The sequence below is a fragment of the Labeo rohita genome, chromosome 24 (genome assembly GCF_022985175.1).
Source record: "Labeo rohita strain BAU-BD-2019 chromosome 24, IGBB_LRoh.1.0, whole genome shotgun sequence".
Lineage (NCBI taxonomy): Eukaryota > Metazoa > Chordata > Actinopteri > Cypriniformes > Cyprinidae > Labeo > Labeo rohita.
In genome coordinates, this window is record NC_066892.1 from 11378500 (window position 1) to 11405430 (window position 26931).

General features: G+C 33.2%; 2 protein-coding genes across 2 annotated transcripts; both read left to right on the top strand.

Annotated features, from left to right (window-relative positions):
• Positions 1-2369: 2369 nt before the first annotated feature.
• slc51a (solute carrier family 51 subunit alpha) lies at positions 2370-15273 on the top strand. Its single transcript, XM_051098307.1, has 8 exons — positions 2370-2577; positions 6606-6757; positions 7032-7105; positions 7249-7407; positions 12829-12940; positions 13294-13440; positions 13549-13654; positions 14636-15273. Exons 1-8 carry the CDS (start codon positions 2502-2504, stop codon positions 14788-14790), a joined length of 981 nt encoding a protein of 326 aa, XP_050954264.1. The 5' UTR covers positions 2370-2501; the 3' UTR covers positions 14791-15273.
• A 1199-nt stretch (positions 15274-16472) lies between these two features.
• pdk3a (pyruvate dehydrogenase kinase, isozyme 3a) lies at positions 16473-26692 on the top strand. The gene is given in 12 exon segments (XM_051098299.1): positions 16473-16833; positions 19656-19797; positions 19878-19949; positions 21794-21920; positions 21922-21979; positions 22064-22153; positions 22679-22756; positions 22881-22957; positions 23114-23215; positions 23302-23409; positions 25987-26100; positions 26185-26692. Coding segments are annotated over 12 exon segments (1215 nt in total). The 5' UTR covers positions 16473-16730; the 3' UTR covers positions 26329-26692.
• Positions 26693-26931: the final 239 nt, after the last annotated feature.

A 26931-nucleotide genomic window follows, 5' to 3' on the forward strand; every position in this document is an offset into this window, starting at 1 on the left:
CTCATAAAAATCTTTCCTTTATAGGTTTGCTCATTCTTTCACTTGATTCCTGTTCACACTCACCCTGACTATAACTGTATTAATTTTCAAGTCATTTTACTGTACAGTTTTGGAGAAAATGAAAGGCAAATTCACCCCAAGCGTATAAGTGCATCCTAGCGCTTTTGCATCATGTCCCATTTTTAAATGCTCATAAAAATCTTTCCTTTATAGGTTTGCTCATTCTTTCACTTGATTCCTGTTCACACTCACCCTGACTATAACTGTATTAATTTTCAAGTCATTTTACTGTACAGTTTTGGAGAAAATGAAAGGCAAATTCACCCCAAGCGTAAGTGCATCCTAGCGCTTTTGCATCATGTCCCATTTTTAAATGCTCATAAAAATCTTTCCTTTATAGGTTTGCTCATTCTTTCACTTGATTCCTGTTCACACTCACCCTGACTATAACTGTATTAATTTTCAAGTCATTTTACTGTACAGTTTTGGAGAAAATGAAAGGCAAATTCACCCCAAGCGTAAGTGCATCCTAGCGCTTTTGCATCATGTCCCATTTTTAAATGCTCATAAAAATCTTTCCTTTATAGGTTTGCTCATTCTTTCACTTGATTCCTGTTCACAGTCACCCTGACTATTACTGTATTAATTTTCAAGTACTTTTACTGTACAGTTTTTGGGAAAATTAAAGGCAAATTGCATCAGTGTGCAGAAGAGTCAATAAATGTTCACAGGTGCTGAAGCCACAGTAGAAACGGTTGTGCATTCTAATGGGTTGTACATGAGTACCTCAGCATGCCCAAAGTGCTGTTATTCTTTAAGATGCAGAACTTTACATTATAACACAAAAAAACATATTTAGGTACAGAGAAACAAGACAATCCAGCTATGCAGGCTCATTCAATATTCAAACTATTATAGTAAAAATAAACACACCAAAACAAATACTAGCTTTGCAGGCATAATCATTATAAACAAATACAACAACCTCAGGGCTATAATAGCAAAGACAGAAATAAAACTAAAGGTTAGAAATTAGTTCTAGTAGACTTCTCAAAGGGGTGATGAACATGGTTAAAAACAATGTCTTTGCTAAATTAAATGTGACAATAACAAATAAAACGTAAGAAGAGGTTGTGTGTATTACGCCAAGAGAGTAATTCCCAGCAATTTTGTTCAATTCTGTACATAAAATGTGTTTCAGTTTCATACGGTATTAAATATGGTACGTTTACACAATAATTCTTTCAAAAACTGAACCTTTGTGTTTGAAAATGGGATACGAGTGCGACAATATACATTTATATAGTGAGTTTGCCTTTAATTTTACCAGAAACTGTAAAGTTCGACTGTAAGTTGTTTGAAAATGGCACATGATGTAAAAGTGCTAGAATGCAATTAGATGCTTTGAGTAAATTTGCCTTTAATATTTTCTAAAACAATGACATGAGAAACAATACAGTAATAGTCAGGGTGACTGTGAACAGGAATCAAGTGAAAGAATGAGCAAAACTATAAAGGAAAGATTTTTAAGTCCAACATACAGCAAAAGCAGCAATGTTTTGAATTTTTTTTTTTTTTTACTATTTAAAATAACTGTTTTGTATTTGAATATATTTTAAAATGTAATTTATTACTTTGATCAAAGCTAAATTTTAAGCATCATTACTCCAGTCTTCAGTGTCACATGATCCTTCAGAAATCATTCTAATATGCTGATTTGCTGCTCAAGAAACAATGTATTATATATTATATATATTGGTGCTAATAATATACAATATATTGTTGTTGCTGTTGCTGTTATTATTATTTAAAACAGTTGAGTACATTTTTTCAGGATTCTTTGATGAATAGAAAATCCAAAGATCAGCATTTCTTAAAAAAAATGTTTCTTTTCTTTCTTTCTTTTCTTTCTTTTTTTTTTTGGAAAGACATTGGAAATTAATACTTTTATTTAATAAAGATGCTTTAAATTGATCACAAGTGATGATAAAGACATTTATATAATGCAAAAGATTTCTATTTTAGATAAATGCTGTTCTTCTGAACTTCTATTCATCAAAGAAACCTGAAAAATTGTACTCCTCTCTTTTCAACATAATAATATTAATAAATGTTTTCTGAGCAGCAAATTAGAATATTAGAATTATTCCTGAAGGATCATTTGACTGGACTAATGAACCTAAAAAAATCAGCTTTGATACAGAAATAGTATATGTATATATATATATATATATATATATATATATATATATATATATATATTGACCGCTCCTAGCACTCATACCGTAAGTACGCGATTAGATGCGCAATAGAAAAAAAGTGCGGCTGGCGTGACCATGTATTTTCAAGACGCGGCCGGCGTGACCGCAGTATAAAACACCAGCCTACTTTCTTCTCAGTTTATTAGTTGCATGCATGCTGAAACTAGAGGTGCTGAGGACAGTGGGCATTCACGGATTATAGTTTGCCCTGGATCTCGTAAATAAACGCTGATTGTCAAGATGGAAACGTCCAATGTCACACTTTTTGATCCGCGATGCAGGCAAGAGGCTCCGTACACTATGGAGGTTCTTATGCGTAAGTATCTTTAATTTGTTTTTTTTTTTACGGAAAGTTACTTTTAAATGTTATTTTACCGAAAACTTGTTGTGTTTAGAACAGCCGACAAACATAAAGTTGCTCGTACACTGTATAATCTTTGTTGTTATTAATGAGATAATTAAAATATGAACTAGATGTAGTAAAAACTTGTAACCATAGCACAGTTCTGCTGTAGTAAATGGTATTATCATGGTATTACCATTCTCAGAAAAATAATAATACTATAATGGTAAAAATTATACTGATTTTTTTTACTATTTTAATACAAAACCTAAAACATTAGTTTTCGTGATATCTAAATAATATAAGTTGGCATAAATGATTTTTTTTTTCTCGAATAATGTATTTTTAGTATTATTCTGAATTTATTTTTCTTGAATATTGTATTATTCTGAATGATTATTATTATAATTATTATTTTACTTTAGTAACAATAACTATAAATGTAGAAATGACACTGATTTTTTTACTATTTAAATACAAAACCTAAAACATTCGTTTTTGTATTATCTAAATAATGTAGCCAACAGTTGGCATGAATGATTTTTTAAAATTGTATTTTAAGTATTATTCTAAATTATTTTTTTCATGAATATTCTATTGTAAGTATTATTCTGAATTATTTTTTTCTTGAATATTGTATTTTAAGTATTATTCAGATTTTTTAAAACATTGTATTGTAAGTATTATTCAGATTATTTTTTTAATATTACCCCAAAAAGCGTAAACAGCATTTACATCAACTATTATTATTATTATTATTATTATTATTATTATTATTATTTTACTTTAGTAACATTAACTATAATGGTAGAAAGTACACAGATTTTTTACTATTTAAATACAAAACTTAAAACATTAGTTTTCGTATTATCTAAATAATATAGCCAACAGTTTCCAAGTTTGCATAAATTATTTTTATTATTATTATTTTTATATTGTATTTTAGGTATTATTCTTTTTTTTTTTTTTTGTAATGTTGTATTGTAAGTATTATTCTGAATTATTATTATTTTACTTTAGTAACAATAACTATAATGGTAGAAATTATATGTATTTTGTACTATTTAAATACAAAAACTAAAACATTAGTTTTCATATTATCTAAGTAATATAGCCAGCAGTTTCCAAGTTGGCATAAATTATTATTATTTTATTTTATTTATTTATTATTTTTTGATGTTGTATTTTAAGTATTATTCTGATTTTTTTTTTAAATATTGTATTTGAAGTATTATTCTAATTTTTTCTTGAATTTTACATTAGTAACAATAACTGTAATGACAGAAATTATACAGATTTTTTTTACTATTTAAATAAAAAACCTAAAACATTAGTTTTCATATTATCTAAATAATATAGCCAACAGTCTCCAAGTTGGCATAATTTTTTTTTCTTTGATATTGTATTTTAAGTATTTTTCTGAATTATTGTCACTATTATTATTATTATTATTATTGTTATTATATATTACCCCAAAAAGTGTTAAACAGCATTTACATAAACTATTTTGTAATGGTACATCATAATCTAATAATTATTGTACTCTAGCAAGGCATTTGTTGTGTTAAGATATCTTGTGTAGTACTTACACTTACTCTTAAATTTGATAACCTTCAATTTTTTTAGATAAAAGCACTGATTGATAAATGTACGGCATGCTATGTTTTTATATGATCATAAACTCATAAAGATTAAAAATGCCAATGAAAACCAATACTTAATACCTCACACTGTTATCCTAAGAAGTGATTATCCTGTGGTTCATTGCTCCTGAACTTAACTTCACATAGCAGATTTGATAATGTTGAATGGCACTAATGTGGGCTCCTTCCATGTTGTTACCCTCAACCATAATTGACTATACAGTATGTGTGTCAAACCCACATTCTTCTTTAAATGCTTCTCACCTTTACTCAAACTTGCAGTAAAGGAAAGGCTGTTAGTGTAACATCAGTGATTGTAAACGCAAGGGTTGATTTGTCCTCAGATGAACTGTGTACATACATAATTACATGTTGGGCAGATGTGTTCTTGTTAAAACGATTTACAAGAAAGTGCATGCACCGGGACTGACGAAGGCTTCAGGAGTGCAGTTGGGAAATGCAAGTTGGGTAACATCACATCAGTGAACAGAATAAAACGCTTAGACACCTGGTACAATGTGTCAATCTGTAATGAGCAATGTAATGTAAAATAGCTTCAGCATGCATGGGCTGGTATAGATTGACGTCCCACACACTGCACCGCATATGGGTTGTGAAACCGTTATTCCCTCTAATCCGAATTTCCTAATTAAGACTGACTGGATTTTTCCAGCATACTGACTGGAAACAGATGGATAGTTAGGAAGTGATTTATAAGGTTTCAAAAAATGTAAAGTTATAAAACTATTTGCCTCTATAAAGCTAGAATTGTCCTTTTATTATAATGTGTATTTCAGTGTTTTCTTTGTTCCAGAATGAGTAAAATAAGGTGATTACATTTAAGACAACTGGCAAAATGTGCCAATTAAGCTTAATATTATTTGTACATTTTCCACTATTAAAAAAAACATTAAGAACTGGTATTTAGTCTTATTTACTATTAGTATATTGAATTAGCTTTTATTTATAATGATTTTGTTAAGATATTTTGTACTTTATTTACAGTAATTTGAAATTTTATGGCCACACCCATAATTATTCAGATAAAACCATTGTTTGTTAAATAGATGGTATGCTTTGTGTTTTATATGGTAGTAAAAACACTCAAAGGAGAGGGATATGATGGTTATAAAATATTTTGGGAAGTTATAAAATTGTTGAGTCTATAGTGTTGTTCTTTTAAGCCATGCTACATTCCTAAAATAGTTGAAATTATGTTCATTTTAATAATTTTGATATGTGTTTTTGTCTTTTTTATTATTATTTTTTTTTAAATAAACACTACCAGTCAAAAGTTTTTGAACAGTAAGATTTTTAATGTTTTTTAAAGAAGTGTTTTTTGCTCACCAAGCCTGCATATATTTGATCCAAAATATTTTTACTATTTAAAATAAGTTTTCTATTTGAATATATTTTAAAATGTAATTTATTTTTGTGATTTCAAAGCTGAATTTTTAGCATCATTACTCACATGATACAGTCACATGATCCTTCAGAAATCATTCTAATATTCTGATTTGCTGCTCAAAAACATTTATTATTATTATTATTATTATGTTGAAAACAGCTGATAAAATATTTTTATCATCACAAAACACCCTTGCTAAATAAAAGTATTCATTTCTATTATTTCTTTCACCCAAAAAATGTAAATATTGAATATTTAAATATTAATAATAATAGTAAAAATTAGTGCTGTCAAACGATTAATCGCGATTAATCACAATCAGAATAAAAGTTTTCATTTACATACTATATGTGTACTGTATATTTATGTACATATATAAATACACACACATAAAGTATATACTTTGAAAATGTTTATGTATGTATTTATATTAATATAATTAATATTATATATAAATATATTTAAAATATAAACATGTTTTTTCTTAAATAAATACATGCATGTATGTATTTACATATACATAATAAACATACACCGTACACACATATATTATGTAAACAAAAACGTTTGGATGCAATTAACTGCAATGGTTTGACAGCACTAATAAAAATGTTTCTTGAGCAGCAAATCAGCATGAATAAAATGATTTCTGAGAGATCATGTGACTGGAGTATTGATGCTGAAAATGTTTAGTTTTGATCACAGGAATAAATTACATTTAAAAAAATAGAAAGCAGTTATTTAAAATAGTAAAAATATTTCACAATATTACTGCTTTTGCTGTATTTTGGATCAAATAAATGCAGGCTTGGTGACTACTGTTCAAAAACTTTTGACTGGTAGTGTCATTTAAGATAATTAGTAGTGTAAGTTAAGATAATGCTAAACAAGTACAGTATGATAATGATGTAGCCATGTGGATGTTTTGATGGTGGTGTTTGTGTTTTCAGAGCTGGATATCTTTGGCATTGTCCTTTTCTCTTTGCTGACTTTTATGGCCACGGTGTCCATGCTGGTTTTCATTGAAGAATGCGTCTACATCTATAAGAAAGTACCTCCAAATAAGAAAGCCGTAATCATCTGGGTAACCGGAGGAGCACCGGTGAGTTCTACAGTATTAGTCAAATATTTGTCCTTTTTATCTGCTCTATTATTCATGTTATCGCTCCCTACAGTCTATTATTTGTTTTCTTAATAATTCATCACTCCTAATTAGCACTGACATGTCAAATATGAGCTTTATCTGTATCTCACCCAGACAGAAAAGAAAGCAATGGTACGGCTAGTTATTTTTAGTGTATGACTGCCTGGGTGAGTGATTATGAGTCTCAAGTTCATCGTCCTCCAAGGTATTATGTTTATCTTAATCTTTTCAGGTCATTGCTACCACATCTTGTTTGGGCATGTGGGTTCCAAGGGCCACAATGTTCACTGATATGACATCAACCTCGTGAGTTCACTTTTCACACCCTGTACTCTTCCCCATTGTTGACTGCATTGAAAAATGAAGTATAAATTATGTATTAAATGATTTCAGTAGCAGTCAAACATTGTTTTCACTCTTCAAAAATTAATTTCGGACTTAATCGGCAGATACTTTGCAATTGTGATGTTCAAGTTCCTGATTCTCATGATTGAAGAGGTCGGAGGAGACAAAGCATTTCTCAAACACTCAGAGAATAAGTCATTTAAGATCAGCACAGGACCTTGCTGTTGCTGCTGCCCGTGTCTGCCAGACGTCCCCGTCACACCGTAAGCAAACCTTCAAATGTGCTTGTCATATGCCATCAGAGCCTAAAAGATTTTAAAGGGAACCCTGGGTATTAAGACTTGTATGGATTAATATAACATAAATGATGTGTGAAATATGTAGTAGAAATCCCATGAACGATTTATGTTGTTTGAAAAACCCACATCGTTTTATACATATGTTGGACTATGGAGGGGCGACATTATTTCGCTGATGTGAAATGGTTGCCTGTTGCTATTTTTACCTCAACTCTGAAAATAAAATACTGATACGATGCCACATGCATGTGCAGCTTTTGGTTGAAATTTTCAGTCGAACGCCAACAAGAGAAGCGATGTTAGTCTTCAGTGCTTTCTTAGTGATAAGAAGAGGAAAAAAAGAATGGGAGGACGCCAGTGGAAGAATAAAACTATCTAAAGACTCTTTGATTCTCTTTGTTCTCTCCACTTTAGCCCTGATGCCTTTGAGGCTTTTAGTAGACCACAGCTATTGAAAGAGCTTACAAACAGCAGAGACAAGAAACGCTAGATGCCATCCTGGCAGGATGTAAACATGCAGACGCTTGTCATAACGCCCACAGCCGCTGAAGGAATTTCTCAGTGCGGAATTCACTCGATATCCGGTGGCGTTTAGACGCCTTGTGGGGAAAAATAAATAGTACAGCATTTGGTTTAAAGTTCTCATTAAATCAAAATGATTTTTTTTTTTGGCTTTTAGTTTGAATATGTTAGCATTGATAAGCTTAGTGCTCCAAAACCAAAAAAAATTGCGTTTACAAGATGTAAGCATTCAGAACTTACGATTTTGATGATATCACACTGCACTTCAGCTTCTCATCAAACATTCTGTCCAATCAAATGCTCTCCAGAATCCGAAACGTCCCGCCCCCCAGGGGCGTCGCTAGGGCTAATCATTCGGGGCTCGAGCCCCGAAAGTTTTTACTCCAGCCCCGAATGTGTTTTTTTGTATGGCTCTATATTTCCACGGAATTTGTCAAAGTTTGAATTAATTAATCAAAAGTTGGTCATTAAACTTAAATCAAGTCGCGATAAGGATCTGTAAATATTATGCAGCAAAAGACTGTTTAAATATGAATCCTGCACGTTCTGCGTGTCTTTTTATGAATGAACGGCGCGGATGCGCGGTTTCGTTTTCTGTACATGTAATACTGACAAGCGCAGTGATTTCAGCGTCTGCCGTTTCACTAAATGAAGGCATAAATACATTAGTCACTTCATGAGCATTTCACTGTTTCATTTGAGTAAAACAAGGGTCAAATATATACACAGAAATGTAAAAGTATTCACGGCAAGTCGGCAACCCGTCAAAATAAAAGTTCGGTTTAACTTTATTCATCATTCAGTATAATGTACGTGCCTACTACTACTACTATTAATTAATAAAAATGAATACTTTTTTTTTTCACACAATATTTCTTCCATGTTTTACATTTTAATAGTAAATCCCCTTTATTTGCCAAAAATCAAATATAAATTTTTATTAAAAGATAAATTAAATCTATATTTTATACCTTCATCTGATAACCAGAAAAATACACAATACAGAATTCCATAAGGCTATTGTAAAAATAAATAAAAGCTGTTTTTATGCATTCAATCAAACAGACATGCTAAAACATATTTGGTAACAATAAAACGTAAAGTCAGAAAAAATAAAACATTTCATAGGGTCCCAAACATGTACATTTTCTTAACTTTTGATAAATTGAGGTAAATTGTATAAGATTCATGGTTTTAATTAATTACACATGATTAATTACATTTTGATTAATAAAATTAAAATTATCCATTAAAAAGAAGACCAGAAAAATGAAAACAGAAAACAGAATTTGAAGAAAAAAAAAAAAAAAAAAAAAAAGGGCCCTATTTTTTACACTAGCCCCTGATGTTTTGGCACCAGCCCCGGATGTTTTAAAATCCTAGAAACGCCCCTGCCGCCCCCTACACTATAAATAGACGCTGAGGCTGCTGCTGAGATCGGTCTCTGGCAGTGTTACAAAGTCCTCGGTTTTCCCGCGGAATTGGGCTACTTTAACTTTAACACTGTAGGCGCGGGTTGAAGCGGCCACAATAACGTCATATTTAGCCCCTAAAAATATGTATTTACCGGGGAATCCCGACAAAAATAAACGTATATTTTATCCCCCCGGAACGCGATTTTTAAAGGGGACCCCCTCGAAACGCGACTGAGCTAGTTTTGAGTAGCAATTGGGTGGGTTTTGTTGTGAAAAACTGGCAACCTTGTTCACAGTGTTAGTATTTTCTGTACGGTGAATGGCATGTAGTGCACAATGTAGGGAACAGTTCAGACAGTGTAAATATGCTTTCTTTTGATTTTGGGGCAAATGAGGTCTGGTTTTGCGTTGTGTTACGCCAACCGCGGGAGCAGGCACAGTTTACTCCGGATTTTGGCTCTGGTCCAGAGACGCGATAGCACGGAGCGGATCATAAGCGCAAGTCGGCATAATATTAAACACTTTTAAAACTACAGCCTCAGCATGATTATGAACACTATTTGTTTTAGTAAAAGTTTCATAATAAATCTAGGGGTAATCTATTAGACTGTTGCTGTCATAAGCTGCCAAATGCTGTTTTACCGAGCGTAACGTAGCTCAGGGAGTTTAACCGTTTCACGTCATCGAAATAATGGCGCCCTCACATATTTCAAAATACGTATTAAACGATGTGGGTTTTTTTTAATAACGTAAAGCTTTTATGGGTTTTCTACTACATATGTCAGTAAGAGACATCATTAAAAGAATAGTCCACTTCCAGAACAACAACTTACAGATAATGTACTCACCCCCTTGTCATCCAAGATGTTCATGTCTTTCTTTCTTCAGTCGTAAAGAAATTATGTTTTTTGAGGAAAACATTTCAGTTTTTTTCCATATAATGGACTGATTTGGTGCCTTGAATTTGAACTTCCAAAATGCAGTTTAAATGCGGCTTCAAACCATGCAGCGCTGGCCCCAAAGAATTCATATTTTTTCATTTTATTTATTTTATTATTTTAGAATAAGTACGTTTTGGGTAAATTTATTTCAATTTAAGACCCGTATCCTCGCGAGTCGCGAATCACGATTCTCTTTTTTTCCCGCTTTTGCAAGTTAACTGTTTGGCTACATCAGAAACAAGTTTCTTAGTTATGAGGAAAGTAGAAAACTGGCTTCGGTGGTGCATATCTCTAGTTTCCCTCTTTTACTCGCTTTCCTTCGCTTTTAAATAGCTTGTAAATGCGCAGTGTACATTTTACTTTCACTTTTAAATTAGCGGCAATTCGGCGTCAGTTGCTTGAATTCCATTAAAGCAACAACAAAATACAACGTTAAACTCACTTACACTAAAAAAATAAAAAAACACAATTTGTTGAGTCAGCTTAAAATAATTTGTTACCCTGCTGCCTTAAAATTCAAAAGTTCCGTTAATTAAAATAAGTTTAGTCATCTTGAAATATTAAGTTGTACAACGTAACAACTTATATATTTGTGTTTGCTAAACTTAACAGATGGGTAAGTAACCCAGCTGTCTTAAAATTTTAGGTTGATTCAACTCAAATATCTAAGTTGTCACTTGGTATAATTTAACATTTCAAGTTGAATAAACTTTTTTTGAGTTGACTGAACTTAAAATTTTAAGGCAGCCAGGTTACAAATTATTTTAAGTTGACTCAACAAATTGTTTTTTACAGTGTAGCCTATAAAATAATCATGGAACTTTTCTTAACAGAACGAATAAAAATAGCTTACACAATGTTATATGCCTAATATAAAATAACAACTTAAAATTTAGTCTAGTATATAAGAAAAAAAAAATAAGATAAGATAATATAAGATAATATAAGATAAGATAAGATGATAAGATAAGATAAGATGATAAGATAGATAAGATAAAATATAATAAACGTAGAACGTTTACAAGAAATTACACCGAGTAAAAATCAGCAAACACTGTAGAACCAAATAAACAAGAAACGAATGTTTCAAAAAACTTCGAAAACCACCATAGATACACGGCAAAAGTCAACAGGCTTTTCAAAATAAAAAATACAGAACTTCCACCATCGTCTTGTCTGTCTCGCCTGACCTCACTCTTCTTGTCGGTCAGCTCGTCTCTCTGCGATGCGACTGAATTCGGCACTATGCATTGAGCAGCCGCGTTCAGTTTTATTTGTAGTGTCTGTTCTCCAACTGAACTTAATGTTTTATTATAAAAAAAAATCAAAACGACGGTAGTGGTCGGTGCCGCGTTGGGCAAGTGACGTAACCGGTGTTGCAGAACACCGACTATGGCAGCAAGCCTATTCTCTGCATTAGGTAACATTATGTTTTTTTTTTTTTTTTTAACTCTTTGTACAGCAGTCATTGTGAATTCTAAATGTATTTTAATGTAGAATATGTTACAGAAATGTTGTTACATAAATATATGAAATATAGAACATTAGAACATATAAAAATTCTGCTGCTGTCCATGCTCATGTCACTTTTTAATGACATGAACATCTTGGATGACAAGGGGGTGAGAACATTATCTGTAAATTGTTGTTCTGGAAGTGGACTTCTCCTTCAAATGAACAGCCTGAACAATAGCCTGTACAGAAGTAAATGAATCGCTCATATGTGACCCTGGACCACAAAACCAGTCATAAGGGTCAATTTTTCCAAATTGATATTTATACATCTAAAAGCTGAACAAATAAGCTTTCTATTGATGTATGGTTTCTATGATAGAACAATATTTGATCGAGATACAGCTATTTGAAAATTGGGAATCTGAAGGTGCAAAAAAATCAAAATATTGAGAAAATCACCTTTAAAGTTGTCCAAATAAAGTTCTTAACATTGCATATTACTACTCAAAAATTAAGTTTTGATATATTTACAGTAGGAATTTTACAAAATTTCTTCATGGAACATAATCTTTACTTAATATCCTAATGATTTTTGGCATAAAACAAAAATCAATATTTTTGACCCATACAATGTATTTTTGGCTATTGCTACAAATATACCCCAGCGACTTAAGACTGGTTTTGTGGTCCAGTATCACATATTAGCTAAATTGCACGAAACTGCTATCTGAAGTTTGCAATTAATTAAACCTTCAACTGGATATCAGCAGGATGATTGCACCTCTGGCCATTCAACTCTTTTGCAAACATTGAGGTTTTTATCATGCTTACTTCATAACCTAAAATTAGGACCTCAGGGCCATTACACCCTATCTGGAAGAAAGAGCAGTCTGTGGCTCCTGGAATCATTAGTTTTATATCAGTGTTATGTAAGACGTCCATTATCAAACTCAATGTAAACAGTTGAATGTAACACCTATGGGTGGGTCCATGTGACCTGGAAGGTCAAATTTGACAAAATTACACCTAAATATTCTGCCTTGCTTTTTCAGACGATCTCTGTTCATACTGAAGCTGGGGTCTTACCAGTTTGCATTGCTGAAATTTCTGTTAAGCATCCTTTCTATAGTCCTCTGGACAAATGGCAACTTCAGTTTAGGTGAGGTAAGTATTCACTTTATTCTTCAACGCGGAAGTAATCTTATGGGTGAGACTTCCAGTTCATTAGCCGCTATAGGTAAATAATGAGAAGAATAACAATGTGCAGTAAACAGTAAAACTGTTTGCATTACAAACCAGTGTGTTCATAATTAAGATAACACATTAAAATAACATGGTAAGACACAGCAATTTGCAATATCAAGCAACGAAACAAGCTTCGTACAGCTAAAAACAACTGGACGCGGATGAGACCGGAGATCTCACCCATTAAAAAGTGAAGGTGCATAGACTGTGCAAATATTTTAATACATAATTTTATTATTTAACTTACTGTAGTCTCTTTCTCTGGTCTGTAGATGTCATCCAGTGGCGCAGCCATATGGATAAACTGCTCTATAGGCGTTATCATGATTATCGCCCTTTGGCCTGTTGCAATCATGTTCATGCATGTGCGAGTGGCATTACGCACCCTTAAAATAATCCCGAAATATGCCATGTATCAGGTTTGTGTGTTTTTTTGTACTTATTCCTTCCAATTTAAGAACATACTTGATGTTTAGTATTTCTGGAATTAATGTTACCAGTGATTCAACTACTATATCCATCCGTAGTTGGTGCTGATTCTCAGCCAGCTGCAGACTGCTATCATCAACATACTGGCAATGAATGGGACTATTGCCTGCGCTCCACCCTACCCATCCCAGTCCCGTGGATACTGTGAGTACCATCATGTGGCAGAATGTAACATAGCAATCCTGTTAAAATATCATAGAGCACATGACTTAAAAAAACAGTTTACCCAAAAATGAAAATTACTGCTTGATTTACTCACCCTCAAGCCATCCTAGATGTATATGACTTTCTTATTTCAGATGAATGCAACTGGAGTTATATTAAAAAATGTCTTTTATAATGCCAGTGAATGGGTGCTGAGATTTTGAACGCCAATAAAGGGCATCAATCCATCATAAAAATCATCCACAGAGCTCTAGAAAGTTAATAAAGGCCTTCTAAAGTGAATTGATGCATTTGTGTAAGACAAATATCCATTTTAAAAACTTTAGAAAGCTTCCGCTAACTGTTGTACACTAAAGTGGCATTCCAGCAGATGACGTAGGATGTAAATGACTGTGGAAATGACAAACGCTGAGAGAGCAAAACAAAACACCGGTTACAAATTAGAAGTACAAAAGATGATTTGTAGAAAAATGTTGGCGGATTTCAATATAAGCCAAGAGGAGACTGGTTTTCCTTTGCTGTAAACAAAACTTGTTTCTCAATAGATTAACATATCACCTACATCCCACGTCATCCACTGGAACGCCAAATTTTCATAAACGCATTTATGACAGTGAAAGCTAGAGATTAGTTTATTATTTTAGGTTTTATAGAAGTATATTTTTCTTGCATAAGCGCATTGATTCATTTCAGAAAGCCTTTTATTAACCTCCAGAGCCATTTAGAGCATTTTTTATGATGTTTGGATGTAGTTTTTTGGACTTTGAAATCTCAACACCCATTCACTGCCCTAATAAATCTTGGAAGAGCCAAGACATTTCTTTTACTATAACTCTGATTGTATTCATCTGAAAGAAGAAAGTTATATACAACTAGAACGACTAAATCATGAGGTAATTTTGATTTTTGGGTTAACTATCCCTTTAATTGTTCCTAAAAACACCCAATTTCTTTTCGCAGTAATGAGCCAGCAGCTGTTGATCGTGGAGATGTTCATCATCACGCTGGTGACCCGTGGTTTATATAGACGTCAGTATGACCCCATACCAGAACTGGATGATGCTGAGGAGACAAAGATTGTCTTAACCTCAAAAACACCCGTCAATACTGCCTGAGAAGAGGAGACTGTTGTGTGTTTGAGGCTGGTTTGTTGAAAAAAAGTAATTTGTGAACAATGGCGATCATTAACTTCGTATTTTCTATATATGTATGTATATTCTATTATCTAACATTGTGCCAGATCTGTTTTTTATTGACGTTACTGTGAATTATTGGAATGCAGAATTTGACTGTAGAGCCATTCAACCATGGCTTTGATGGCTCTGATATTGATGTTTACACTTTATGTTGGGTACGTCAATCTGGAGAATCAGGAATACAAGGGATTAGTCGATCTTGTGAGTCATGGTGCACAATTCTGATGAATTGAGATAAAATGATTTCTATGGCTTGATAATAGGCTGCATAAAGGACTTTTGGAATTGTATAAAGATCAGGAATCATTTATGTTGCTAAATTTTATGGTAATATAAACTCATTGTACTGTAAAGTCTGTCACCTCCTATCGTCGAATACAGATTTTTCCAGTAATCATGTCATTTGTTTAATGTTGTTGTTAAACTAACACTATTAAAATGGGTATTTAAAAAGGTGAAATAAATACTGGATGAAAAAAAAAGATAAATAAAACTTTAAATACTAAAATTGATCAAACAAACAATAAGTTGAAGCTAAATAGAAATATTAAAAATGATTTTAAAATAATGCTATGGGACTAATAAAAAAACGACCAAACTTAAAATGAAGCTAAAAACATAATAATAAAAGCTAACTCAGAATATCAATCACAGCTATAACAATATTATAAACAGTACTGAAATAACAGTGTTATCTGCACATAACTGAGAACCAACACAATAAATGTATTTGCAAACATACAATCAGGTGGCAGAATGTAACGTAACAATCCTGTTAAATTATCATAGAACACATGACTTAAAGAGACAGTTCACCCAAAAATGAAAGTTATCCTATGGTTTACTCACCCTCAATCCAACCTGGGTGTATATGACCTTCTTCTTTCAGAAGAAATACAGTCATATTAAAAAAAAAAATATTCTGGCTCTTCCAAGAATTATAATGGCAGTGAATGGGGTTTAAAAATGTGAAGCCCTAAAAAATGCATCCACACATCATAAAAAGAATCCATACAGTTCTGGGGGGTTAATAAAGGCATTCTAACGTTTTAAAATTCTAAAAAAATATCCATACTTATAACGTTAGCTTCCGCTAACTGTTGTACACATGTACATGAGAGTGGCGTTCCAGCAGATGATGTCACAAATTAGAAGTAGCGTTACAAAATGACCATTTGTAAAGATTTGTATAAGCCAAGAGGAGACCGGTTTTCCTTTGCTGTAAACAAACCTTTCAGTCAGTCAGACTGGGAAACCAGCTAAATTGTTCAAAACCAGCTAAGACCCTTCAGACCCTTAATATATATATATGTTTTTGTTTAGTTTTTTCCTTCAAGCTAATGTTTCTGTTTTTATGGACAAACAGCTGTGTCATATGGGTCTCAGAATTAATAAAAAAACGTGTAGCATCAAATGTTGGCTTTGCAGGAAACACACACAGAATGTAAACAACATGAAAGACATTTAAAAAAAACTCAGAACCGCTGTTCTGCAACCTAACTTCCCACAGAAGCGTTTCATTCAGGTAACTGGATGGACCAATTACAAACCACCGTCTTTTTTCCGTATTCTTCTCAGCCAATCACAGCGCTCGCTGTTTAAAATCATGGTCGGTTGTGTGTTGGCTCTTGTGTACGTGCTGTTTAGCGCAACAGTGGCCGTACAGGAAAACACAAGGCACTAATATTCAACGCAGCGCTCTGTTATAGAAATAATATGAAACGGAGGTGAATTTTCGGATTCGGATGTTGCGGTCAGCTCTATTTTTTGGACGCTCCCTGCCATGATTCCAATATAAAGATTTTTCTTTTTTTCATAAACAGTCTCTGGCCTCAGTCGGCTCACATTTTCCCCTCACAATGAGACTGTACGCATTTCTTCTGAAGGACCATTTACCAAAGATAGAATATTATTCACGGTTTTCACCATCGCCCCTGTCAATAAAACAGTTTCTGGAATTCGGTAAGTACGAGCGCATCCATCACGTGAATACTGACAGTCACTGACAGCGGCACTTGTTACTTTTGATGCAGCATGATTATGTTGATTGCATCAGAATTGAATTCTGTTTTATAACCCCTCTTTGTTTTAGTGTATGTTTAAATCTGTTGATTGTAAATGTAAACAAGAACTTGGTTCATTTGGGAAAGGAAACACGCAGGACGCTTCTGTTTTATGTTATTGAGGAAATTGGTTCTGTTTATATGACAGCATGACAATAATTAACATTTAAAGATCTAGTTTAAACTCAGAAATTGTTGAAATAGAATAATTACACATTCACTGATGCCATGTATGGTTGTCCTTCATTTATTTATCGTCATTTAGCTTGTTAATTGTGTGCATATGTTGCTTGTTTGATGTTATTTGTTTGCATATGAACCATCTCATGTTATAATATTATTATGACATATTTATAAAATAACTTCGTTATCCAATTGTATACTTTTAATAAGAGGGAGAGGCTCTTTATGTAAATACAAAATGAAGTGTTATGATACTAACAGTATGTAGACTACACCTAGGTGACGTCAAACACAACAGATAGTCGCAATAAATTGGTTTTTAGATGTATAGTTCACTCAAATAGCGTAAATCCTGTGACTGAATCATATGCTGTATGACTGTGGAAAAATAACAGGTTTTTATGAATTTTAGTTTTGGGTGAACAGTGCACGGAGTAATGGCACAAAAGGGACTGTCATTATGACATGAGTCAAAAGAAAGGCTTATGCAACAAGGCTAATTATGATATTAGTTACAATCTTAAATAAATTATAGAGATTGCTGAACCTGCTTGTGACGTTTCAGCAGAAAACATATAGAGGCGCTCTGAAGCCTACAGCAAGAGTGAATGAGTTTTTTTTTTTGTAAAGAAGTCTCTTCTACTTACCAAGCTTGCATTTATGTGATTCAAAGTACAGTAAGAGACTGTAAAATTTTGATATATTTTTGCTATTTAAAATAAATTATTTCTATTTGAATATATTTTAAAATGTAATTTATTCCTGTGATTTCAAAGCTGAATTTTTAGCATCATTACTCCAGTCACATGATCCTTTTGAAATCATTCTAATATTCTGATTTGCTGCTCAAAATAACTGGGGTTCAAGCGCTTAAGGTTTTTATGCATATAAGGAAAAACATGTTACATATTATTTAGCAAGGCTGTACCCACCTAAATTAAAGATTAAAGTAGCATTTTTGGCAAATTCAGGTAATTTACCATAGAAATACAGCTTTTTTGAGTCCTTTTTAACTCAGCTATAATCCGATCCCCTTAAAACTTTAAATGCTTGTATAGAATCCCGTTGCATGTGCTCAGCAGGTTTCGTGAAGTTTTGAGTTTTCCTTTAGGCTTTATAGGATTTTGGGTAAACTTGGACAGGCCTCTTTTCTAAACGACCTTCTTATAGCTTTCCAAAGGGTAAATTTCATTTTTTTTTTAAATTATTGGCCTAGAGAGTCCAAACAGTTGCAGTGTTTTGGTGTTTTTTTCCAAGTTAAGCGAAAAACCTAGGACTAGTTCGCAAAAGTAGGGTTTTTACATCTTCTCAGTTATTTAACAAACAATTTAATTGACAGCAGTGATTCTAGAGGCAAAATTGTCCAGAATGAGGAGTTCTATTGTAGATAGAAATATTGTGCGTATGTGTGAAAAACTGCACAAAGCCCTTGAAAATTGCTCTCAGGCATTTGGGGCTGTGAGTCGAAGAGCCCCACCGAGATTCGTTCCAATCAGCCTACGTCAGGGGTGCTCAACCCTGTTTAGTTCCAGCCATGATCAAACACACCTGTGTGTAATTATCAAGTGCTCCTTCAGATCCTAATTAGCTGGTTCAGGTGTGTTTGATCAGGGTTGGAGCTGAACTCTGCAGGAAGGTCGATCTCCAGGACCAGGGATGAGCACCCCTCGCCTACTTAACCTTGTCTAACCAGTGCTCAAACTTTGTAGGCCAATTACAGCCATGTTTTTTGAGCTATCGAAATGTCCTTGTAGCCACTTGTGGCACTTTGGACCAAGATTTTCATGTTGAAAGTTCTACTTTTTTTGATAATTACCTTGATATTCACTCTCCAGAGAATTTTTCTGCACTAGTTTGGTTTTAATTGGGCGAAAAAAAAAAAAAAAAGCAAAATACCCGAAAATTTGGCCAGGCTAACAATCGAATCTGTGCGTTTTGACTGACGCGAGCCAAGGATTCCAAAGACATAAGACACTTGAGCCTGCAACTGATGGTTTAGAAGTTATGAGCGATTTCGTTCTTTTGTTTGCTGTAGCGCCACCGTCAGGCCGATTGGGCCGAGCCTTGGCCACATTGTAGGTGGTGTGAGTACTACCATCCCTCCAAGTTTCAAATCTCTATGACTTACGGTTTGGCAAATCAGCATATTAGAATGATTTCTGAAGGATCATGTGACACTTAAGACTGGAGTAATGATGCTGAAAATGCATTTTTGATCACTGGAATAAATTACATTTTAAAATATATTCAAATAGAAAGCAGTTATTTTAAATAGTAATAATATTTCACAGTATTGGTAGTTTAGTTTAAATTTTTGCGACGACACAAGCAGTAAACCGGTTGAGATTTGCTGTGTGGCGTATAATGCTTGAAATTGGTTTGTGTGTGTTCAGGCTAATTAATAAGTTGTTTAGTACTTTGCACGTGTCTCGAGTTTCAGGTATGGATGATAAAGCATTTTTCACTACTTTCCCTTCTGTAATCACTGACGGCCCCTCCTGTTTTCTCACGTTTGTTTTTTGCTTGCTGGAATTTTAGGTAGGGATAATGCATGTGAGAAGACGTCTTACATGTTCCTCCGGAAGGAGCTTCCGGTGCGTCTGGCTAACACTATGAGAGAAGTCAATCTGCTGCCTGACAAGCTCCTCAGTCAACCGTCAGTCAAACTGGTGCAGAAATGGTGAGTATAAATGAGTTTAAAATGTAGGATGTCAGATATACACGCTCATGAGCCTGAGCCATGTCACTTTCCCTCCACAGGTACATGCAAAGTTTTTTCGAATTGCTAGAGTTTGAGAACAGGAAGCCAGAAGACCCACATGCCCTGAATGAGTGAGTAGGATTCTTTTTATGGTGTTTTTTTTTTTTTTTTGTGAGCCATCTAGATGGTCTTGTTCTGCAGGCAGTTGCACGGCATGCTATTTTCACGCGGGGTGAATTCAGGCCAGAGTTGAGAACAGAGGAATAGTGACTGAAAGCTGCCCTGACAGTGGAAAAGAACAAATATGCATGCTGGGTCAGCAAAAAAAAAAAAAAAAAAAAAAAAAAGAAAAAGGAAGAAGCCTACTCGCATGCCTTTTCTACATACAATGGCATTTATTATTCATAGAAAATACTGTAAATTACTTGGAAAAACTACAAAATAGAGCAAAGATTTGGGTTTACTTACAGTTTGCTCTAGCAAAACAATATAATGACTAGGTCAGTTTTAGATGTTTTTTTAAGTATTGAATATTTTATTGTTCACTGTAATTTCCTCTTGTTCTATTTCTCTCTCCATATATATGTAATTTCCTCTATTACTATTTCCATAGAAATATTTACACTACCAGTCATAAGTTTTTGAACAGTAAGATTTTTAATGTTTTTTAAAGAAGTCTTTTCTGCTCACCAAGCCTGCATTTATTTGATCTAAAATACAGAAAAATCAGTAATATTGTGAAATATTTTCCTTTCTATTTGAATATATTTTAAAATGTAATTTATTCCAGTGTTCAAAGCTAAATTTTCAGCATCATTACTCCAGTCAGTGTCACATGATCCTTCAGAAAACATTCTAATATGCAGATTTGCAGTTATTATTATTATGAATATTTAAAACAGTTTAACATTTTACAGAGTAAATTTTTTTTCAGGATTCTTTGATGATTATAAAGATACAAAGATTAGCATTTATCTGAAATGAAATGCTGAATTAAATTGTTCAAAAGTAATAATAAAGACATTTATAATGTTTCAAAAGAATTCTATTTCAGATAAATGATGTTCTTCTGAACTTCCTATTTGTGACCCTGGACCACAAAACCAGTCATAAGTGTAAATTTCTCAAAATTGAGATTTATACATCACCTGAAAGCAGAATAATAAAAAATTTCATTGATGTATGGTTTGTTAGGATAGGACAATATTTGGCTGAGATACAACTATTTGAAAATTTGGAATTTGATGGTGCAAAAAAATCTAAATATTGAGAAAATCACATTTAAAGTTGTCCAAATGAAGTTCTGAGCAAAGCATATTACTAATCAAAAATTTAATTTTGATATATTTACGGTGGGAAATTTACAAAATATCTTCATGGAACATGATCTTTACTTAATATCCTAATGATTTTTGGCATAAAAGAAAAATCTATAAATTTGACCCATACAGTGAATTTTGGGGTATTGCTACAAATATACCCGTGCAACATAAGACTGGTTTTGTGGTCCAGGGTCACATTTATCAAAGAAACCTAAGAAATTCTACTCAGCTGTTTTCAACATAATAATAATAATAATACATGTTTTTTGAGCAGCAAATCAGAATATTAGAATGCTTTTTGAACGATCATGTGACTGGAGTAATGATGCTAATAAAATTCAGCTTTGAAATCACAGGAATAAATTACATTTTAAAATATATTAAAATAGAAAACAGTTATTTTAAATATAAAAAATTGTACTGTTTTTCTGTACTTTGGATCAAAAAATGCAGGCTTGGTGAGCAGAAGAGACTTAAAACAAAAAATACAAATCTAGTAGTATAGAATTTTACTATTGACCATTATATGAAAGTAATTACTAACTTATCAATCTCAGATAGAATTTCAATATTGTGATATTTATTTAAAAATGTGTTGTATATATTTATCTACAAATTATTATTATTATTTTAACCTATCAATGTTTTTCTAGCTTTCTGGAGACTCTTATTGAGATCAGGAACAGACACAATGATGTGGTCCCGACTATGGCCCAGGGTGTGATCGAATATAAAGAGAAGTTCGGTTTCGATCCGTTCGTCAGCTCCAACATCCAGTACTTTTTTGGACCGCTTCTACACCAACCGAATCTCTTTTCGCATGCTCATCAACCAGCACAGTACGTGACGCCAAGAAAAACACCACTTACTGGTCCACAGCTTTTCATCAAGTTTTATCGTAATTGCTTTTCTCTTTATTACAGCTCTCCTTTTTGGCAATGACATCAACCCAGCCCATCCAAAACACATTGGCAGTATTGATCCCAACTGCAATGTTGCTGAGGTGGTGACTGGTAGGTTCAGAGTTTTTATTTTTTTTGTTCTGTCACAAACACTACCTTTAAAAAGTTCGGAGTCTGTAAGATTTTATTTTATTTTTTTACAATTATTTTTTTTTTTAGTTTTATATTTATCAAGGAATACTGAAAAAAGATTATCACCAAAATATTAAACAGCAAAACATTTTAAACATTTATAATAATAATATTGAGCAGTAAACTAGTATATTAGAATTTTTTAAGGATCATGTGACACTGAAAACTGGAGTGATGATCCTGAAAATTTAGCTTTGCGTCACAGGAATAAATTACATTTTAAAATATATTCGAATAGAAACCAATTACTTAAAATTGTAATAACAGATTTCACGATATTACTGTTTCTATTGTATTTTGATCAAATAAACGCAGCTTTGTGAGCATGAGAGACTTCTTTCAAATCCTACCAACCCCAAACTTTTGAATGGCAGAGAAGGAAAAACATCCTTATCTTTTGTTTGGATTTTGTGCTTCACTGATTCAGCGTAATGTTGTTTTCAGATGCATACGAGACTGCCAAGATGGTGTGTGAGCAATATTATTCAGCTGCCCCTGAACTCAAAATAGAGGAATTCAATGGTACATGTCCTCCTTATTCTCTCAAAACTCAATATATAATGTTTATTTCAGAGTTACTTTATGTCTAAATCATTTTAAAACTTCCAGAGCTCCAAAATAGTACAATATGTTACTTTTTATGTAGCAAAGGCTCCTCAAAAGCCCATCCAGGCTGTGTATGTTCCCTCACACCTGTTCCACATGCTGTTTGAATTGTTTAAGGTACAGTATGTTTCTAAAACTTGCAGATATGTATTGAATTTGATATATGAAGTACTTGCATGTATTATGCAATTCAATAATTAGCAGCCCTTATTGTTTGTGTTATTTCCCAAGGCTCTGACGTATAGCTGTAACAGCTTGTGTTTGTGTTTTCAGAACGCAATGCGGGCCACCAATGAGCTCCACGAGGGCAGTACGGAGGGTCTTCCTCTTATAAAAGCAAAAGTGACCCTAGGGAAGGAAGATCTCTCTGTGAAGGTCAGTTTGCTTGCAAATCAGTTTTCTTTGCAAACACATACACATGACATGCCTTGATCCTAAGCTTTGTGTGTTTTTCATCATAGATCAGTGATAGGGGAGGGGGTGTGGCTTTACGGAAGATTGACAGGCTGTTCAACTACACCTACTCGACTGCACCAACACCCAGTCTGGACTCCAAACGAGTGCCATTGGTAAGGAAGTGTGGCTATGGTATTCTCAAAACAAAAAAAATCATCCTGTCATCACTTAGTCACCCTTATGTGGCTGGAAAACCACCAGTATGACTTTATATGAATGTGAAACACAAAATAGATGTTTAGCAGAATGTTAAAGGGATAGTTCACCCAAAAAAGTTTTGTCAATAATTACTCACCTTCATGTCGTTCCAAACCCGTAAGACCTTCGTTCATCTTCAGAAAGATGAAATTAAGATATTTTTGATGAAATCCAAGAGCTTTCTGACCCTGCATACACGTTTCAGGCCCATAAAGTTATTAAGGACATGTTAAAAGAGTCCATGTGACATCAGTGGTTCAACCGCAATTTTATGAAGCTACGAGAATACTTTTTATGTGCAAAGAAAACAAAAATAACAACTTTATTCAACAATTTCTTGTGTATGCGTTGCTGTACTCTCATCAATGTGCATCAAAGACTGATGCGGAAGAAAATAAATTGTTGAATAAAGTTAAAGAAAATGAATACATAAAGAAAATGAAGGTTTGTAGTACAATTAGTATTTTTAGAGGAAGCATTTATTTAGTAATGTAATACAGTACACTACCAGTCAAAAGTTTTTGAACAGTAAGATTTTTATTGTTTTTTTTTTTTAAAGAACTCTTCTGCTCACCAAGCCTGCATTTGACTTAAAACACAGCAAAAGCAGTGAAATTGAAGGAGTGAAATTTTTACCATTTAAAATAACTGGTTTTATGTGAATATATTTTAAAATGTAATTTATTCCTGTGATCAAAGCTGAATTTTCAGCATCATTACTTCAGTGTCACATGATCCTTCAGTCATTCTAACAATCATTCTAATATGCTGATATTGCTGAATATTGCTGTTCAAGAAACATCTTTTTTGTATTATTATTATTGTCAGTATTTAAAACAGTTGAGTACATTTTTTTTCATGATTCTTTGATGAATAGAAAGAAATAAAAAGCTTTTGTAACATTATACACTATACCATTCAAAAGCTTGGAGTCAGTATTTTTTTCTTTTTTTAAAAAAGACATGTTAGAAATTAAAGCTTTTATTTAGCAAGGATGCATTACATTTATCAAAAGTGATGATAAAGACATGTTTCTATTTCAGATAAATGCTTTCCATTCATCAGCTGAGTAGAGTTTTTTCATTTTTTTTAATAATAATTATAATTATAATAACAACATAATTGTAATAATAAAAGTTTTTTTGAGCAGCAGCTCAGAATATTAGAATGATTTCTGAAGGATCATGTGACTGGAGTAATGATGCTAACAATTCAGCTTTGAAATCACAGAAATAAATTACATTCAATATATTCAAACAGAAAGCAGTTATTTTAAATAGTAATATTTCAGAATTTTACAGTTTTTGCTGTACTTTGGATGAAATAAATGCAGGCTTGGTAAGCAGAAGAGACTTCTTTAAAGACATTAAAAATCTTACTGTGCAAAAACTTTTGACTGGTAGAGTATTTATAAAGTACTTTATTGTATTACATTGCATTATACATAATGCATATATTATATGTGTCAATTATATAATGGCATTATTGAGATCAAACCTGGCGTTTTTTTTTTTTTAATCAATTAATCAGTGACATTTTGGTCTGTTTTTATCCAATGCTATCATATTGTTTCAGAACCAGTGTTGCTATTGCTAACTAAAACTAAAAAAGCTATTAAAATTATCTCATTAATTAAAATAAAAATAAAATATAAATATTAGATGAAAAACTTAAACTTAAAAATTAAGAACAGTAGGCTTTGCGACTAATTGAAATAAAAATTACTAAACCTAAAACTGAAATAAATATAAATTAAAGCTAAATAGTAAAAATAAAAAAGCACATAACAAAGTTACTAAAACATAGAACTAAAATTAAAATTACTATTTAATTACTATAGTATGTAAATCATTCTAAAAGAACACAGCACAGCACTGTAAAGTCTTATGTACTTTCATATTTTACTTTATTTATTTTATTTTTTTGTCCTATTATTTGAACTTCTCTTTTTGTGTTCATTGGAAGATTTAAAGAGATAGTTCACCCTAAAATGAAAATAATGTCATTAATTACTCTCCCTCATGTCGTTCCAAACCCGTAAGACCTTTGTTCATCTTCAGAACAGAAATTAAGATATTTTTGATATTTTTGAAATACAAGAGTTTTCTGACCCTGCACAGACAACAACGGAACTGACACGTTCAAGACCGAGAAAGGTAGTAAGAACATTGTTAAAATAGTCCATGTGACATCAGTGGTTGAACCGTAATGTTACAAAGCTAGGAAAATACTTTGTGCGCAAAGAAAACAAAAATAACGACTTTATTCAACAATTCCTTCTCTTCTGTGTCACCATCGGCTGATGAGGTGGAGTAATTCATGACAGAAGTAAATTTTTGGGTGAACTGTCTCTTTAAAATCATAAGAGTTTGGAATGACATTAGAGTGACTAAAAGAAAGAGACAATTTTAGGTGAACCACCCGAATTTAACCTTGAACCACAGCTCTAAATCTAGCTTCGTCCTCTGTAACCTGATCTCCACGCTCTCTAGGCTGGATTTGGACACGGTTTGCCAATATCCAGACTGTACGCCCGCTACTTTCAAGGAGACCTGAAACTGTACTCGATGGAAGGCGTAGGGACCGATGCCGTCATCTACCTGAAGGTAAAAACAGCTCTCAACTTGCACTTCACGTAATTATCCCACATGGGTTCTGAATGACATCCACTCTCCATCCTCTCTGACCAGGCTCTCTCCAGCGAATCATTTGAGCGTCTGCCCGTCTTCAACAAATCTGCTTGGCGACACTACCAAGGAGGCCCAGGAGCGGATGACTGGAGCAACCCGAGCAAAGAGCCCCGAGATGCCTCAAAATACAAGGCCAAAAGATAATCGCACTCGCCCCATCCGTGTCCCACTGCACCCATTACAGACCTGCCGTCTTTAGTCTAGCTTCAGTTGCCATGGCAACATCACATCGATGCTGAGTGTTCTATACTTGTTAGCATTTCCAGAGCAGGAGAGCTGATGATGGAAGTGTCGTTAGGTCTCTGCTCCTTCTTCCTTTGTGCAGCTACAGACGTAAGATACAGAACCTCCTTTTAGTGTCTTCCAGGGTAGTTAGAGGAGAGAGTGTACATTTGTGTCCGGGGTGTTTTGTAATCGTGCCACAAAGTAGCCTCCCTGTTTCATTTTCTAAAACGGCCAGAAGGACGCCTGGAGTTTGAGATGGTCAAAACAAAGAGCATTTCTCTTTCTGCCATTCACAAATTCACAGGCACTGGAGAGAGCGTTTGTCCACAGTTTCTGTGGCTATGACTCCTGTTTTTTAGGCAGTGGACTAATGGAGAAATCATTTAAAAAGGCTCAGAGGAAAATTAAAATAATTTGGTTAAACTCAAAACTACAAGAACACGTTGAGGTTATTCTTCACCCGTAAAATTAAAAGAAAAATATGAAATTATATTTTGCATTAGAGAAAAATTAAACCGCACA

Coding starts and splice junctions, on each gene's coding strand:
- slc51a (XM_051098307.1), top strand. CDS start 2,502: ATGGAAACGTCCAATGTCACACTTTTTGATCCGCGATGCAGGCAAGAG. Junction 2,578..6,605: donor CACTATGGAGGTTCTTATGC/GTAAGTATCTTT, acceptor TTGTGTTTTCAG/AGCTGGATATCTTTGGCATT. Junction 6,758..7,031: donor GGGTAACCGGAGGAGCACCG/GTGAGTTCTACA, acceptor TAATCTTTTCAG/GTCATTGCTACCACATCTTG.